Source organism: Lottia gigantea, assembly GCF_000327385.1.
Source record: "Lottia gigantea unplaced genomic scaffold LOTGIsca_101, whole genome shotgun sequence".
Taxonomy (NCBI): Eukaryota; Metazoa; Mollusca; class Gastropoda; family Lottiidae; genus Lottia; species Lottia gigantea.
This window is the reverse complement of record NW_008706772.1, coordinates 107,393-123,253: the sequence shown is the minus strand read 5'-3', so window position 1 is coordinate 123,253 and position 15,861 is coordinate 107,393. Positions and strand designations below refer to the sequence as shown.

The following is a 15,861-nucleotide window of genomic DNA, read 5'->3' as shown; positions in this document are numbered from 1 at the left end:
CTTTTCACATAAAGTTAAATTTCAAACCATCACTATAAATATCAGATTACATGCAAAATTTTAAAATCTTATTCAAAAGGGATTAGTTGGGATGTGTTATTTTTAAAATTTCAAAGCGTTCACAAACATTTTTGAGAACAAAATATCAGCATGTCAAAAACTTGAAAAAAGGAAAAAAACATCCAGTTTTCTAAAAGATTTCACCAAAGCCTGTCATTACCCCTCCAACTGATTGTCAAAATTCAATATGAGTCAGCTCTGAAAATATAATGGGCTGTCTATCATTATAAGTATATACCTTAGAGGCTTCCACTTTGCTATGGAAATTTGAGAATACTTAAATAGACAGAAACCATTGTCAATTTTTTTTACTATTCTCTTTCTCAACAGCTAAAAATTTGAATTTTTAAAAGAATAAACAATTTCTGAGGGATGAAGGCCACTTGAGTCATTAATATTCATTTTGAAGTGAAGTCTCGAGATAAAATTATGAAATATTTTTAAAAAATCAAGAGATACTCATGTATACTTCATCTAAAGTGTAGAATATGTATTAAATTGCAACCCTTGAACATATTTTCTCATTTCAAAAATTTGAGTTAATGTTAAGATCTCTATGACATTTTTCAAGAATACTGTATATGAAAGATAATAAAGAACTCTGTCTTTTATAAGTGTTCTCTTTTATTCACCATGTCTTGATATGCAGAAAATTAAGAAATACTCCAATTTTGATATTCAGCACATTTTGATATGTTTGACTTTCAGCAAACTAAATTTTTTATTCTTATCGGGGACATTGATAGCATCAAATAAAATATATGTGGAATACTAAATAAGAAGTAAGATATCTGAAGGTCGGAGGGCCATATAACAATAGTTACTAATAATTACTTACTTATATTTTGAAATTGACAAGTAGACTTATCTTAAAAGCATTGTAATGACAATTCGTAAATTTTTTATGCTTATCGGGGACACTGATAGTATCAATTTGCACCATTTCAATTTCCAATCAGACGTCTGTGGTTCCTGCAATTTTACTAAAACTGTGTGTTTTATGACGTAACCCAGCAAAATTTGCCTATATCACATAAGACCTATGAGAGGTTGACGTCATAAAACACACAGTTTTAGTTGAATTGCAGGAACCACATCCATCCGATTGGAAATTGGAATATTGTAAATTGATGCTATCATAGTCCCTGATAAGCATAAATATTTTTAAAAACCTCTTTACAATCTCTTAAATAAAATTTTATGTTGGGATGGTCGGACAGATGTTCATGCATATTTAGAGACGTCATAAACAAGAGTAGTCTGTTTTACTTCTAGATAAAATAAATTACACATGATAACACAATTCAATTGCTACTTTAAGTACCTCTAAAATTAGTAGAAAATTCATATTTATGTTTATAGCTATAAGCTTGCATGAATCTAGATGCACATAAATATTTATGTCTGATAGATACATTATGACAAGAGAAAAGTCGAGTCTGGTTTTAAAATCTACTGACAATACACTGTGAGAGAAGAGATGGTATTTACTGTGTTGGTGTCAAGATTTCTTGGTGGTAGCATGACAAGTCTAATACAAGGATATGACAACACCAGTATAATTCAACTGGGATATATCACTACCTCATTAATGCACACAATGCACTTGGTCTCCTTTATACTGCATACAATGTGACATGAATTGCAGGTTAATATCTTAACAAAGATACAATGAAACTGACAGACAGAAAAATGTTCAGATTTGGGAGAATTTAAGTGCATTGGTTTTTTTCATTAGCATTTTGGTTATAGTTTCTTAATAGTTTGTACAGCACTGTGGATGCTTTTGCTCAACAGTTGCCTCATTGAGTCAGTCAGTCTGTGTCCCAAGTTCCAAGGGGGCTGGCATTGATACTGTTCTTTACATGGTCTGTTATAGAGACTTCATACATCTAAAGTTTTGGTTGGATTAACAGAATATAGTGTCATTGTTAGAAAAAACGTTGCAGTTCACACTTTTTTCTTCTGTCAACTAATGAAATACAGTGATCAACAGAGACAAAATTCAATTCAGACACCACAGTAGCAGACACAGTTAAAGCACACGAGCAGTCTTGGTTGGGAGATTTTTGTCAGCACATGGTTATCTACAAGGTAGAAAACGACCAACTAGAGATTTTTGTCTTCTTGTGTGCCTGCGTCAGTCATTGAAACTCAAGACAAGACTCTAATCAGCGACAAAAGTCTCTCACCAAGACCAAGATACTAATCAATTCAGACACCACAGTGGCAATCAGACACAAATTCAATGATAACTCACAATGGCTAATACAGACAATGCCAATTCAGAAACCACAGTAGCAGACACAGTTAAATTAGATACCAATGATCATCAGAGGCAAATTTAATTCAAACATCATAGAAAAAAAATTCATTTTAAAAAAAACAATGGCCACCATTTGACTGTTTTTTCCACCAGCTTTCCCAACCATTACCACATTGAAGAAGTCTCATTATAGATGTGCATTATATAAAACATTGTGGTACCTTAAATGCACCTAATGCTTTGTTGAAGTAATTATTGACATAAAACTGTCTATTTAATAGCACTTTCATTCCATCTTCCATGTCCAAACAGTTTATATTTGAATTCTAAGTTGTAATGCACAGTCTAAAGAAATTGTGATAACTTGCGACACATCACACTTTGTTTATGAAAAGAAGGACAAATATTTCTGTTTTTAATGGTGTTAGCTGTAACTATTCTTCAACGTGTGTTTTTCGCTAGGACAACAATACCCTGCTATTGTTTCTAGGCTTAAAATCTTAAAAATTTCACACATCAAAAGTATCCAGCCCGTGTGCCAAATGAGATAGCAACTCTATACTTCAAACATAAAAACACAACCTACCCTAATCTTGAGTAAAGTGTTTTTGATTCTTGAGGTACACCCAGCAGCTTAAGTGTAGGTGAATCAATTTACATTGACACCCACCCCATTTTCTTCTACCACACTTTTTCAAAACATTTTTCACTTTAACTACATCTTCCTTGAGTGAAGACTGGCTGTGAATTTTGAACTTTTTCTGAACTTTTTGATTCATTTACGGTATAATATTGCAAAGAAAGCAAAAATTAGGAAAATATGTTGAAAAGCAGCCAAAGTATCATGAATTGTGAAAAATTTTGAAAATTGCAAAAAAGAGGAAAAACTATGGGATTGCTGTGCCCAAAGCCCAAAGTGAGGAAAATTGGGCCCAGAAAGATGTATTTGTAATTTCATCGATTTTATTTCTATTTCTACAATAATCTTTTTGATATGTAAGTCTTTCTCCTTATGATTATTTAAATTCGATACTTAAAGTCAAAATTAAAGACCCATAGTCTTAAACTCGATACTATGGGTTCATCAAGAACACACCATGTCACCAAAAATAATCTCTAACCAAACAATATGTACTCTTCTTATTTATATAGTTACAAATTGTCCTATTCTACATCAAAAAGGATTAGAATGATCTTGTTTACATTGAGCCCTGATACATTATTAGCCACGTGGACAAAGGGCTGTAATGTTGTTAGTCTTGACAGGTTGGGGTAACATGAACCCCACCCTAAGGCCATACAAGAATAACCTGTGTTTTCTTAACTGATTTCAGAACATTAGGGCTAACTCACATACACTTGATGTCACAACATACTTCAATGTTTCTTTTTCAAATGAAGTCGTCCAAATCAGTGGTAGAGCCAAAGGGAGACGAAGGCAAGTTTTTTGGGCAAGGTGTAGACAAAAACAATGGCAAAACTCTCATAACTAGGTTTGAACTTCAGACAACCTTAGATATTTCCACCCCTTGGACATAAACCTGGCTCTGCCATTGGACCAAATGGACCAAAAAGGAGATCCTTAATGATACGGATGTGGTAAACACATCCTTATGACCCTACATGTACATTTGTAATTTCATCAAGGGTAGCATGCAGGTTATGCACAAAGTTCTTTTCTATAAGAAGGCATTTGAATTTGATAACTGAGTTAAAGACTCATTTTGCAATTAGCTGTATAAACCTACTAGTGAAATGTACCTTAATTGGTGTCAAATGAATTTAAAAATGTGTTATTATAATTCCGAACAGATCTGTCAAAAAAAAACAGATATAACTTGCATTTGCACTCAATTCCAGGCAATTAACACATGAACGATCAAACAGAATATAGCTTAACACCAGCATTTTTTTTTCGTTTTTTGCAATTTGTTTCATATTGGATGAATGATGTTGCTTTGAATGCTAATTAAGTTTGTAGTTTGTAGATCAAATATGCTTATTCAATATTCTGACTATATTTATAAGTCATATCTGATTGGAACTTCAAATGTAGAGTGATTCTGAAAAATTTTCATTTAACAACTTCATGCAATTTTTTGTGTCTGAAAATTTTAAAGCAGGCCTTGGAGGAAAACTTCTACATTTGTTATAGGGGCCTACCCATCAAGAGCTTCATTTAGAACCAAAGCCCACTTTTTGTTAGTTCTGTCAGACACATCACATCTTTAACATAATGCCAAACATTCACTACTAGTACAAAGAGCTCCAAACTATCTGTCATTTGCATGGGGAGCCGCAGTCGCATTGTTAACCTGGTCCTGGGTTCAATTCCTGCGTAGTTCAAGATAATACCTTCGGATTTTTCATCCCATTTACCCTTTTGTCATTGATAAAGCATCTAATCATTCCAATGGGACATTAAATTGAGGCCCCTGTGCTACAGGCTGTGCTCATAAAGGAACCCTTAACAGTTGGGCAATGTTACTGTCCTAGCAAAATTTCCCTCATTGTACACAGCATGACGGTGCCTGTTTTCCTTAGACTATTTAGTGCAGAAAAGTATTCTATTCATTTCATTTTTTTTTCGTTCGCCGTTATTTTTTTTTTTATCTTGGCCTAACAACCCTACTACCTGTACCTCCCATTATAATACTCAGTATTTACAGAACACCCGATATCACTGACACCATGTCACAGCTCAGTAAATACTTCAATCTCCAATGTTATACCATTGATATCCACTGGGGATATTATCAAAGCTAACATTATCGTCCGACCATAGCCGTACAAGGACATTATTATGAAAAGAAAGAGACCTGTTAATACCTAAACTAATTTGGCAAATTTTCTCAGGCTAGTTAAAAAAAAAAGAAATTCATGTTTTTATTTTAAAGACTTTTTAGCTCTGAACATTTTTTTCTACTGCGAAACTCAGACTATATTCAATTAGTTGATCTATTTTACGTTTAAATACATTTGTATCTTGCCTTTTATTTTCAATATGCATTTTACTTCATTTGGCTTAAAGGGACAGATGCGCCATTTTGAGTATTTTGAGTATTGAATATAATTATGTAAACAGTCTTCAGAAGTACTAGAAATGTACAAAACCACATAATTCCTTAAATATATACTAACAATTAGGAATTTTACTCACTATTTCTATATATGTTTTTTTTATATATCACAGAATATCTTAAATTGATGAGTCGTCATTTTAACATTCAAACGCAAATAATTCTGGACACACATGGATTAGAAGGCTCAAATTTTGACAGTGAGCAATTACTGATTGGCCTTGTTAAAAAATTCCTGTTTATGAGACTAAAGTATTATTGGTCAAAATAAAATGGATTTGATTTTATTGAACATTATGTATGGGCATAAACAGATAAACATACTTAACATAATTTGGTATGATCCACATGCATTTTGTACATAACTATATATTTTATTTGATTATAGTTTGCAGATGCCAGATTAATTAACAAATGATGCTTGCATAACAGGCTTTTGATGTTAGGTTTGACAGGTATAGAACATAAAAGCTGTAGCTCATTAATTTTTTTATAGGCCCACTGTTGAAAACATGTGCTGGAAATGTATTTCTGATGTTTATTCATATTTTTTAGTATTCATGATTATTGCAATATCTTGTAACCAGTCATTTTTCATGCATGCCTTTCAATTCTTTTTTCCTGGTTTTCAGTCATATGAATTGCATTAAAATACTGATACATTTGAATATTTTAGAGCTTTTCTTAAAAAAAAAATCACAAAATCCATATTATTACACTTGAATTACACTGGCACACAGTTACTGTGTCACAATCTGTTACCTAGTAGGACATGGTAATATTTGATTATTCCAGTGCCTTGCCTTCCGCCAGACCTTTGATTCTGTTCAGCCACTCTGTCTTTGTGCTATATATTATTATTTATGTAATTAAATAATTAATTAAATATAAATAATTATGTATTTATTTATTTAAATATTAAACTAGTTGAATATCTACATAATATTATTCAAATACTTTTTGTAACATAACTCTGAGAATGTAAAGAGGTTTTCTTAAAATTTAACGTGTATAGGGGACACTGATAGTATCCATTTACACCATTCCAATTTTCATTCCGATGTCTGTGGTTCATGCAATTCCACTCAAACTATGCATTTTATGTTGTCATTAGATCAACAGCAGCTTTTGCGATAGTGAAGTCAGTGGAATTACAAGAAAGACAGATGTCTGACTGAAAATTGGAATTGTGCAAATTGATGATATCAGTTTCCCTGATATAAAAATTTCTTTTTTTGGTAATTCTCTTTACATCCCCTTAAGATACACACATGAATGCCTAAATTCATTTGCAAATCCCAGTAAGTTAGAAATTCAATTTCTTTATAACATGTAAAACTCATTGAAATGCTTAGCCAAACCTAATCTGCCTTTTATTTGTCTGTTTACATCACATTTTGTTCAAGAATTCTTCAAAGGAAGATCTTAATTCAACATGTTCCTTTTCTTGCCTTTCAATTAGTAAATGTCCATTAGAACTTCAAGAAAGGTTGAATTAGTATGGTAGAGTTGTAATGTTATATTTTAGACATGTCATGAAATTGTTACATCTCTACTCTGGTGTCTCTGATTGGCCCAACTGACTAAATAACAGTCTAATTAAAATAACACCAAACTTTTATTGTTTCATTTATTAGCTTTTATTTTTAATATAGCCACTTCACTTAGGGTCTAACGACAGCCATCTTGAACGGTTGTCAATTAATCTTTTGATCCAACCTGATTAAAACTGCCTCACAAAATGAGCGCTTGAGAGGGTAGAAATTTGATTGGTTAAAGCAGACGTCATAGAGTTAGGTCAATAGGTTACTTTGACGAACATTCAAGAAGGCTGTTGTTAGACCCTAACTGAAGTAGCTAAATAAAAGCTAATATAAAAAAACAAAATGAAAGTTTGTTCTTATTTTAATTAGACTGACTAAATGTATTATCAAAATTGCACATTCAGTGTATGTCTTCTGCTGGACAACAAAGAACTTATAATTCTCACTTCACAAATTTAGAATGAGAAATTACTCCCTCATTGAAATTCTGTTTAAATATATGAGAATCATTCAAATAGAAAAAATATGCAGAAGAGTAAACGTTTTTAATTAGAATACATTTTAGTTATATAGCTTTTTCATATTGAAAGTGTTACTTTAGTGTTACTGCAGTGTAATAACAGATCAATCGAATTTCAACATTGACACTTCAGGTTATATTTTGATAAGTGTTACAGTTACTCAAACAGACTTCTCCTAGATAGCATGAGAGACAAGGCAGGATGATATAATTTGACAATCTCTATGGTAATCTTCAGGCATTGTGAAAAATCAGAAGGATAAGAATCTTCCCAAAAATTTTATTTATTCCACCTATGACACTGATATTTAAGATATAAGTCACTTTAAATACTGTCTGAAGTAGGCAAGAGGGTAAACTAAAGTGAAGATATCCTGTAAAGCCACAATAACAATGGTCACAATAGTGTTTACTGAGTAAATTGGTTCTGAACAACTTTCTCTTCTTAACAATACTAGTTTGATAGTCTATTAAGGCAATATATCCAGGGTGGGATACGGTTTATTGATACACTAAGTAGATTTTGATGAGAAAAGGTACAGAGGCTAGGTAACAGGTGTAAAGAATATATTAACATTATTTAATGGTCAGCCATATTGATTCCTTATCAGTTTGGAAATAGAAATCGTTTATATAAACTTTGATCTAGTCTTGATTGAAAACTATGATAATTTGAATTTATCTAAACAAAAATTGGACTGGAAATTTTTCCTCGTGTGCCTGAAGCAATCAGTGAAGCTCTCTTGACTATACTCTAGTCTGCAACAAAAATCTTCCGTGTTCCACCAGTATAACCGACTGAACTATGGTTGTCCTAAAGATGCATATGATTTCTGCAAATTTATTAAGTCAAACAGTTGAATTTAGTTGTTCTAAAGTTAAGAACAATTTCTATTGTCTAAGCAAATTAAAAAGTTTTTTGAATTTTTTCAATATTTTTTAGAAGAATTGGAATATCAGCCTCAACATAGTTCTGATATTCTTTGAATGTCTTTACATTGATAAAAATATAATCTTTTGTAAGTTTATAATAAAAAGAAATTCTAGAAATTTCAACCCAAAAAAGTCAAAAATTTGGGCTGAAAATTTTCTTCTGTAAAAACAAATTTTGAAGACATTATGTGTGTCATATTTATATTTTTATCAACTCAAAACATTTTAAGACTAGCAGTATTATTTTGAGGCTGCTATTCCAATTCTCATAAAATAATGGGAAAAATTCCAAAAACTTTTGTTTTTGCTCAAACAAAAGGATAAAAGCTTTATTTCAAAGATAACAGTAAGGGTTTTGGTATCAAAGTATCTTCTTCAAACATAATTTTGCAAATGAAATGTTAATTTGAATGAAAGTACAAAAAATTATTGCTATGACTTGAAACTAGTTCTGTCTGAATGGTACCAACTTTCACCTTTCAGAAACACTATAATAGTCAATGGTCAATACATTAAAAATTCACATTTTTTTTAGAGAAGAATTGTAAGAAAATTTACACTGCCACTTTTCAACACACCTGCCTGCTTACTAACAAAGAAATATTTAATAATTATAGGCTTCATATACCATCTAAATTAAATTATTAATATTCTTAAAATTTGCTTTTCATGAACAGAAATAAATTTTTATGTTGTGCTAGGCCTACTCCAGGCATTGCTGCTCTAATGAAGATTGGCATATCCATGAATTGAGTCATAACTCACTTTCATTATGCCTATTATCTTCACAATGCTGTTAAGTTGGTAGATGACTAGTTAACATTCGCTTGCGAGCAGATGCTGATATCGCAAACTAGGTAATTGTTGGTAGTCGCAGTACTAGTTGGATCGGTTCAAATTGGATGATGCTGTGTTGTTGGTTTAGTTGACCAATGTCAAGCTATTACAAACCACCATTTATACCTTGACTGCAATAACAACCTCTCTTGTATCATAGCATTTTGTAAATGCTGATTATGACATAAACAATTCCCAATTAATTTTGAAAATCATCAATTAAAGAGGCTTCAACTAGAAGATTCAATGAACAAAGCCTTAATTAACAAACTTAGTTTCATATACTGCAAATCAACTTACATCATTATTGAGAGCTTACTCTAGGTCTGAATTAATAATGACCAGAAGAAGTTTAATGGGAGTCTTAATTAAAATATAAATAATTAATAGTTTTAAGTCATTCTACTAATAAAATGACAGTACTTGTTTGTGATATTTTTCATTTTCTAATAGTTTTTATTTCAATTTAATTGCTCAATTATATCAATATAATGATGTTCACAATATGGTACTAAAAATATTTTAATTTGTGATTTTTAAATATTAATGATTGGTCTTCTAATACAGGGGGACGTAAAACTCCATTCATGTCATTTCATTTCTAATACAGGGAAATTACTGTAATTGCTTTTATAAATGAAAAAAAAAAAACCATAACACATGAATATGAAACTAACTGATGCAAAAGTTAAATTAGCCAATTCCTATATTGTTACATATTATATAGTTTGATTCAAATTACCATACATTTCCTAATGTAATGCACAGTTTTTTTACCCCAAAATGGGGTGCGCACTTTACACACTGAAATCAAATTTTGTTTTCCCTTCGAAAAAATCCTATATTATTACATATTATATTGTTTGATTCAAATTAGTAAGAGTGGTTGTAATAACAACATATAATTGAAATTACGAAAGCAAAGGCTGAGGTGAAAATTCACTGATACAACATAATTATAATTTCACTGAAATCTATATTATGTATTAGCCTTGAAATTTTGTATTGAAACCAATATACATTTTATTACAAATGGAGCATCAAATTGAAAACTTACAAGTGAACAGTGCAGATACAGGTAAACAATACATGTACACTTACATGTAAAAAGTACAAGTAAGTGAACAGGTACATGTGAGTAAACAGGTACAGTACAAGAAAGTAACCAGGACAGGAACAAGTAAGTAAATAGTACAGTAAGTTAGTAAAGTAAGTAAAGAGTGCAGGTACAATTATTAAGTAAACAGATACAGGTAATTAAACAGCACACTTTACAAATAGATCAGCACATGTACAACTAAAAAAACAGCACATGTCCAGTTAGTAAACAGCACAGGCAGACCTGCATTTACACAGCACAGATACACAATACAGGCACAAGAAAGTAAACAGTATGGGTAAAAATCAGTGACCAACACAAGAAGATAAAGCAAGTTAAAAGTAAAACCAAAGATACATGTTACAATTGACTTGTTTCAGTAAAAAAATTCCAGACATTCATTAAGAATTCTATTTAGTTAGATAGAAACCCTTGGTCGGATATTGATTGATTGAACTTGTCACCATCACTAAAATGTCATTTTCAGTTGACATCATTGTTGAATATTATTTACTTAGATATATGTCTACAATGTCACAGTTACTCAGACAACATCTCAGACAGCATCTCATATTTTTATCACAAAAGTCACAAAATCTGAAACAGTCTGTGAGGCAACTTGGTTCAAACTCCATCTTTTCTTACCAAGGCATTTCACCATTATAACAGATGTTTGGATTTAGAGCTATTTGTGGCTTATTCTGAATTCCATTTATTCTGTCCAAAATGTAGCTTGTTCCAAACACTTTCTCCAAAGAATGGTTCTCTCAAAATGAGGAAAGAATGAATTCAGTCTCACATGTCTCCACTTAACTTTATGACATATTGTTCTGCTCCTAAATATGAAAAAAGTCTAGATGTCTAGCTCAATTGTTAAAGGGACACGTTCGCCATCAGATTGACCACTTGTATCTTAGTCTCAGATTAAGAAATCATTTAAGCTAATCAGTAATAGTGTTCACAGTTCGCTGTTGAAACCTGAGCATTCAAATCCATGTGTGTACAGAATTATCTACAGTTAATAGTTAAAATGACCACTAGTTTTTCTTGAGACTATGCCATATTATATAGAAAAGACATATATTAACAAAAAGTGAAATTACTAGTTTGAATGGGGAACCAAGGCCTTTAAAGCTTTTTGAAAATAGCAACAAATCAGTCTTAGCAATGCCTATCCTTTTAAAGATATCTTCTAAGTAATTGATTCCAAAAAATTTGAGGATATCCACCTTTAATTGAAAATTATTTTTCTCCAATAAAAAATATATAAAGGTCTTTAGTCAATTAAAGCATTAAAGACAATTAATTTGCCCAAGGTTTATTAGCTATCTAAAGTAAATAAAAATCCATTATTTAAAAAGCTTATGCTTGACAAAAAAGTAGTCAAAGTAATAGATGGCATGCATGTAAATTGTTAATTTCCTGTGAGATTCAAACAGCATGCAATAGTTACATATATAATGCTTTGATTGCATGATAGTACTGTTTGAAGTTGATTTTAAAGGAAACCTAATTAGGTCTGTGAGTGCAATTCCAATCTGATTAAAGTGCAAATCTTTTCATTTAGTTTCATGAGATGCTCTTTCTGAAGGTTACTATATGCCTCTTCTATAATCTTACAAAAATCTTCTTAAAATTCATGTTCAGTCTAATTTTTCCCTATTGTCTCAAATTTGTCAATTTTGAAAGTGTGCTCAAATTATGGGTCGTTGTTAAACAACTAATATTCCAGAATTTCAACACATTGTAAAAAATCTTTTGTAGAACAGAGCATTGGATTGGATGGATATTCTAAAATCCTGAACTTGAGATGTATAACAATTTTGTCAGATTATGAATGGCAAGTTGAAATATATTTGGATTCAGGCAATTCCATAAACAGGTATTGAAAATTTTATATCTTAGAAAAGGAATTCTTTTTCTCATAATGTACATATGATACAGTTAAATTTTCAAAAAAAATGTTGATCCTGAATTGCAAACTTTATAAAACATTTTTGTGCTTAAATATTTTGTATTGAATTTCCTATACTTGTATAGTTTGTAAATGTTACTTAACAATAATTCAAAATGGCTACATTATGCCTGACAATATGAAAACCAAACAAACAAAATACTTAAGAAAAGGTTTTCTATTCAACGCAACCAATAATTTGAACATAATAACCTCTCTTACAACATTTATACAGATCTCAATATATTCGTGTTATATCCTAAAAGCTTTTTATACCTCTGAATGAAAAAGAAGAAAAGAATTTCATATATGAATTATCTTTGGCCCATTTTCAAAAACTTTTTGTAAGGGTATTTCACTTTATTTGACTATGATTGGGTCTAGTTTATAGTTCAATAGTTCTAATTATTCAGCAAAAATAACATACCACTTTGTAGGTTGATATCAAAATTGAATAACATGATATAAATTTTATTTTAATTTAGTCCATAAATATATCAGATTGTGTGCATATAACAATTAATTATTTTTACAGTAATAATAATGAAAATGAATCAGTCATCATGAAATACTTATGAATTCAGTACCAATCTGTTTTTAAACGGATATGTTCTCCATAAGTTTGACTAATGGTACCTTAGTCACAGAACCAGGAATTTCATATCAAAGCCATCAGTAATAGTATTCAAAGATCACAGTCGAAATTTGAAGCTTCAAATCCATGTGTACCCAGAATTATCCGCGTTTGAAAGTTAATAAGACCACTTGTCTTTTCTTTAGACTCTGCCTTATATAGAAAAGACAGAAGTGAAATTCCTAGTTTGAGATATTTTTGAAAAAATTAAGCAATTTTTGTAATACATTTCTAATACTTCTGCAGACTATTTACATAATATAGTCAAAAACTAAATCAGCCCCCAAAAATGGTGAACCTGTCTCTTTATTAAAGAAAATATGCTAAGCATATAAAAATTATGATTCATTGTCTGTCTAAAGTTTAATTCAATTATAAACTACCGGTATAAGTACACGTATATTATGATAGATATTTTTACCAATGTAATATTTGGTTTCTATGCAGGTAAGATGGACTGACATGGAAAAAAGCGTCTGGTTGTTCGGATGAGACAATAAACCGTGGCCCCATGTGCTAGGCTGTGAACGTTAAAGATCCCTCGACAGTTGGAAATCGAAAAAGAGCAGGCTAATGTCGCTGTCCTGGCAAAATTTCCCTCATTGCACTCTGCATGGTGTTGCCTGTCTTCATTAGCCCACATGGTGTAGAAAAGTAGGACGTAAAACTTCATTCATTTCATTTCAATTTTACGCCAAGAGGCATCTAATATTGATTTAAAACTGGTTGAATTTGATTCCATTTGAGTAAGGTTTGTGGAACCTTGAGAAAAAATCTTTTTGGATTATCAAAAAAGGACATTAAAATGACCAAAATGAAATGAAATGAATGGAATTTTACCTCCTACTCTTCTGCACATAATTGGGCTGATTAGAGGGACAACGCCTTGCAATGAGCAATGAGGGAAATATCAATATTTATAGGTTTGTTCATAAAAAAAACCTGGCAGTCATCCTACCTAATTTTTGTTTTTAAAATTTGCAAAACCTTAATGAAAATACATTTCAAAATGCTTTACAATACAAAAATGGCTGGAAAATGTTTACAAAATTGTGCTAATTATGACTAAGAAAGGTTTGTCAGAGTTTGCATATTACATAACTTAATTAAAAACCTGAACATACAGATTTTATGGTAATCTTTGTAAGACATATAGAAGCTGGAAGGTAAACATTAAGAACACAAGTTATATGGATATACTACTTCTAGTTTAATTACATACTACAGTTTCGAAACACATACAGGTAAAATTATTATTTTATTCACATGAATCAGAGGTTTCGGAGATTTGAAAAAAAAATCTGGTATAAAAGCTTGAAATGACCTGGATAAATATCGTAGCAGACGACACTGTATTTACATTACAACAGTCAAAACCACATGTAAATCATCATTGAACCATTTCAACGAACTAATCCAACTAATTATTTAATGAATAATTCATTAATAAAACTAATTCATTCATTATTACTAATTTTACCAACATTGTGTAACGATGTGGTACTAATAAAGATAAGGCATGGTATATGGGGCAATATAACGGTTTCTTAACCGAATACTGATTACTGCCTGCGGGAAGCATGCAATAACATTCGAGCATTTATCACTGAGGGTTAGCGGCAATTATAACAGTGTTTTAATATGTATCAACATCATTAAAGCGCTTACCTGTCATCGTAAGCAAAATCCGCTGGTAATGTATTTAAATAAAGGCCTAAAGCCAATAGACTGGGTATGATAACAGTGTAATCCATTTCGTATCTCCCTTCACTTCTGCCATGACTCGCCACAACTCTATTTACTCCACTTGATTTTCTTCTCGTGCGCATGTCTATCGTCTGCCTTCACCTGTTTCAATGGAAATTGTATGGTTGAATTGGAAAACAAGCTAGTTTGACAACTTTTTACTTTACTTTTTAAAAGCCTTACCTTGATCTCACGAAACGCTCTTTTCACCAAAATTATTCAGTGAATATTTATGTCCCATTATTTTATAGATAAAAGCCTTAGCACATTGACAAAATATCATTTTTTATACGTGTATATTTATGGTCACATTAAATACTTTTATGATTTTGTACCATGAAAAGGTGTATAATTTTATTGAATTGCTGGACATTACAAGAGTAGAGTTTATAATCCAACTTTCATACAAAGTGAAATTAATGTCCAGCGATAAAACGTTAATCTAAACTCGTTCGATTCACTGAAACCAATTTGTCCATTCACAAGATTATGAAGCGGAAAGTATTTTTGGTACAATTGAATTATTTACAATAAATCTTCCTATTGATGTGTCCCGCTGGTTTTGTGTTCAGAGATAGTAAAAGCCTCATGAACAAGGGGTGTTAAAACACTGAACACAATAATGAACCAGATTGAATTTGTAACAAAAAGCAACATGTTGTACAATTTTGTTTATGTCCACTCAAATCCTAGCCAATAAAATTGATCCGTAAAAATGTTTGAAACCTTATTGGTTAAAATCGATTGTGTAACTATAGCTAAAACTCTCAACCTACCCAATGTGAATATTCCACATAACTGATATATGGGCTAGCTTTTAATAAAATGTGGAATTAATATTATAATTCATACTTTCAATATAATGATCCCACGCAATATATGGTAATGTAGGTATTAGGGAGTGAAAGCCGACACCTGACTGACTCTCGGAAGCACTGACGCAGGCATCAGAATTGTTGTTACCCTGAGGAGGGTTTAAACCCACGGCACCTAATCGTCTAGCAGACGAGAATGCAACTTGCTACCGACTGATAATATAAGATACATTTTTTTTGCGACAAATGACCAAATTATCTATCTTTTTATTCCCTCTATTATTTATGCATTTACTTTATTTAAAACCCTTCTTTTTTCATCCAATCAGTATATTAGCTTACTTTACTATATACATTAGTGAAAATTTATGCC

General features: G+C 31.3%; 1 protein-coding gene across 1 annotated transcript in view; it reads right to left on the bottom strand.

The window, feature by feature from the left end:
- Positions 1 to 14,681, bottom strand: part of LOTGIDRAFT_135841 (hypothetical protein) — a gene marked incomplete at both ends in the record, with an annotated part of 63,664 nt that extends 48,983 nt beyond the window's left edge. The window contains one exon of the mRNA XM_009046412.1: positions 14,596 to 14,681. Within this exon, the coding sequence (XP_009044660.1) occupies positions 14,596 to 14,681 (86 nt within the window). The remainder of the gene's footprint in view (positions 1 to 14,595) is intronic.
- Positions 14,682 to 15,861: the final 1,180 nt, after the last annotated feature.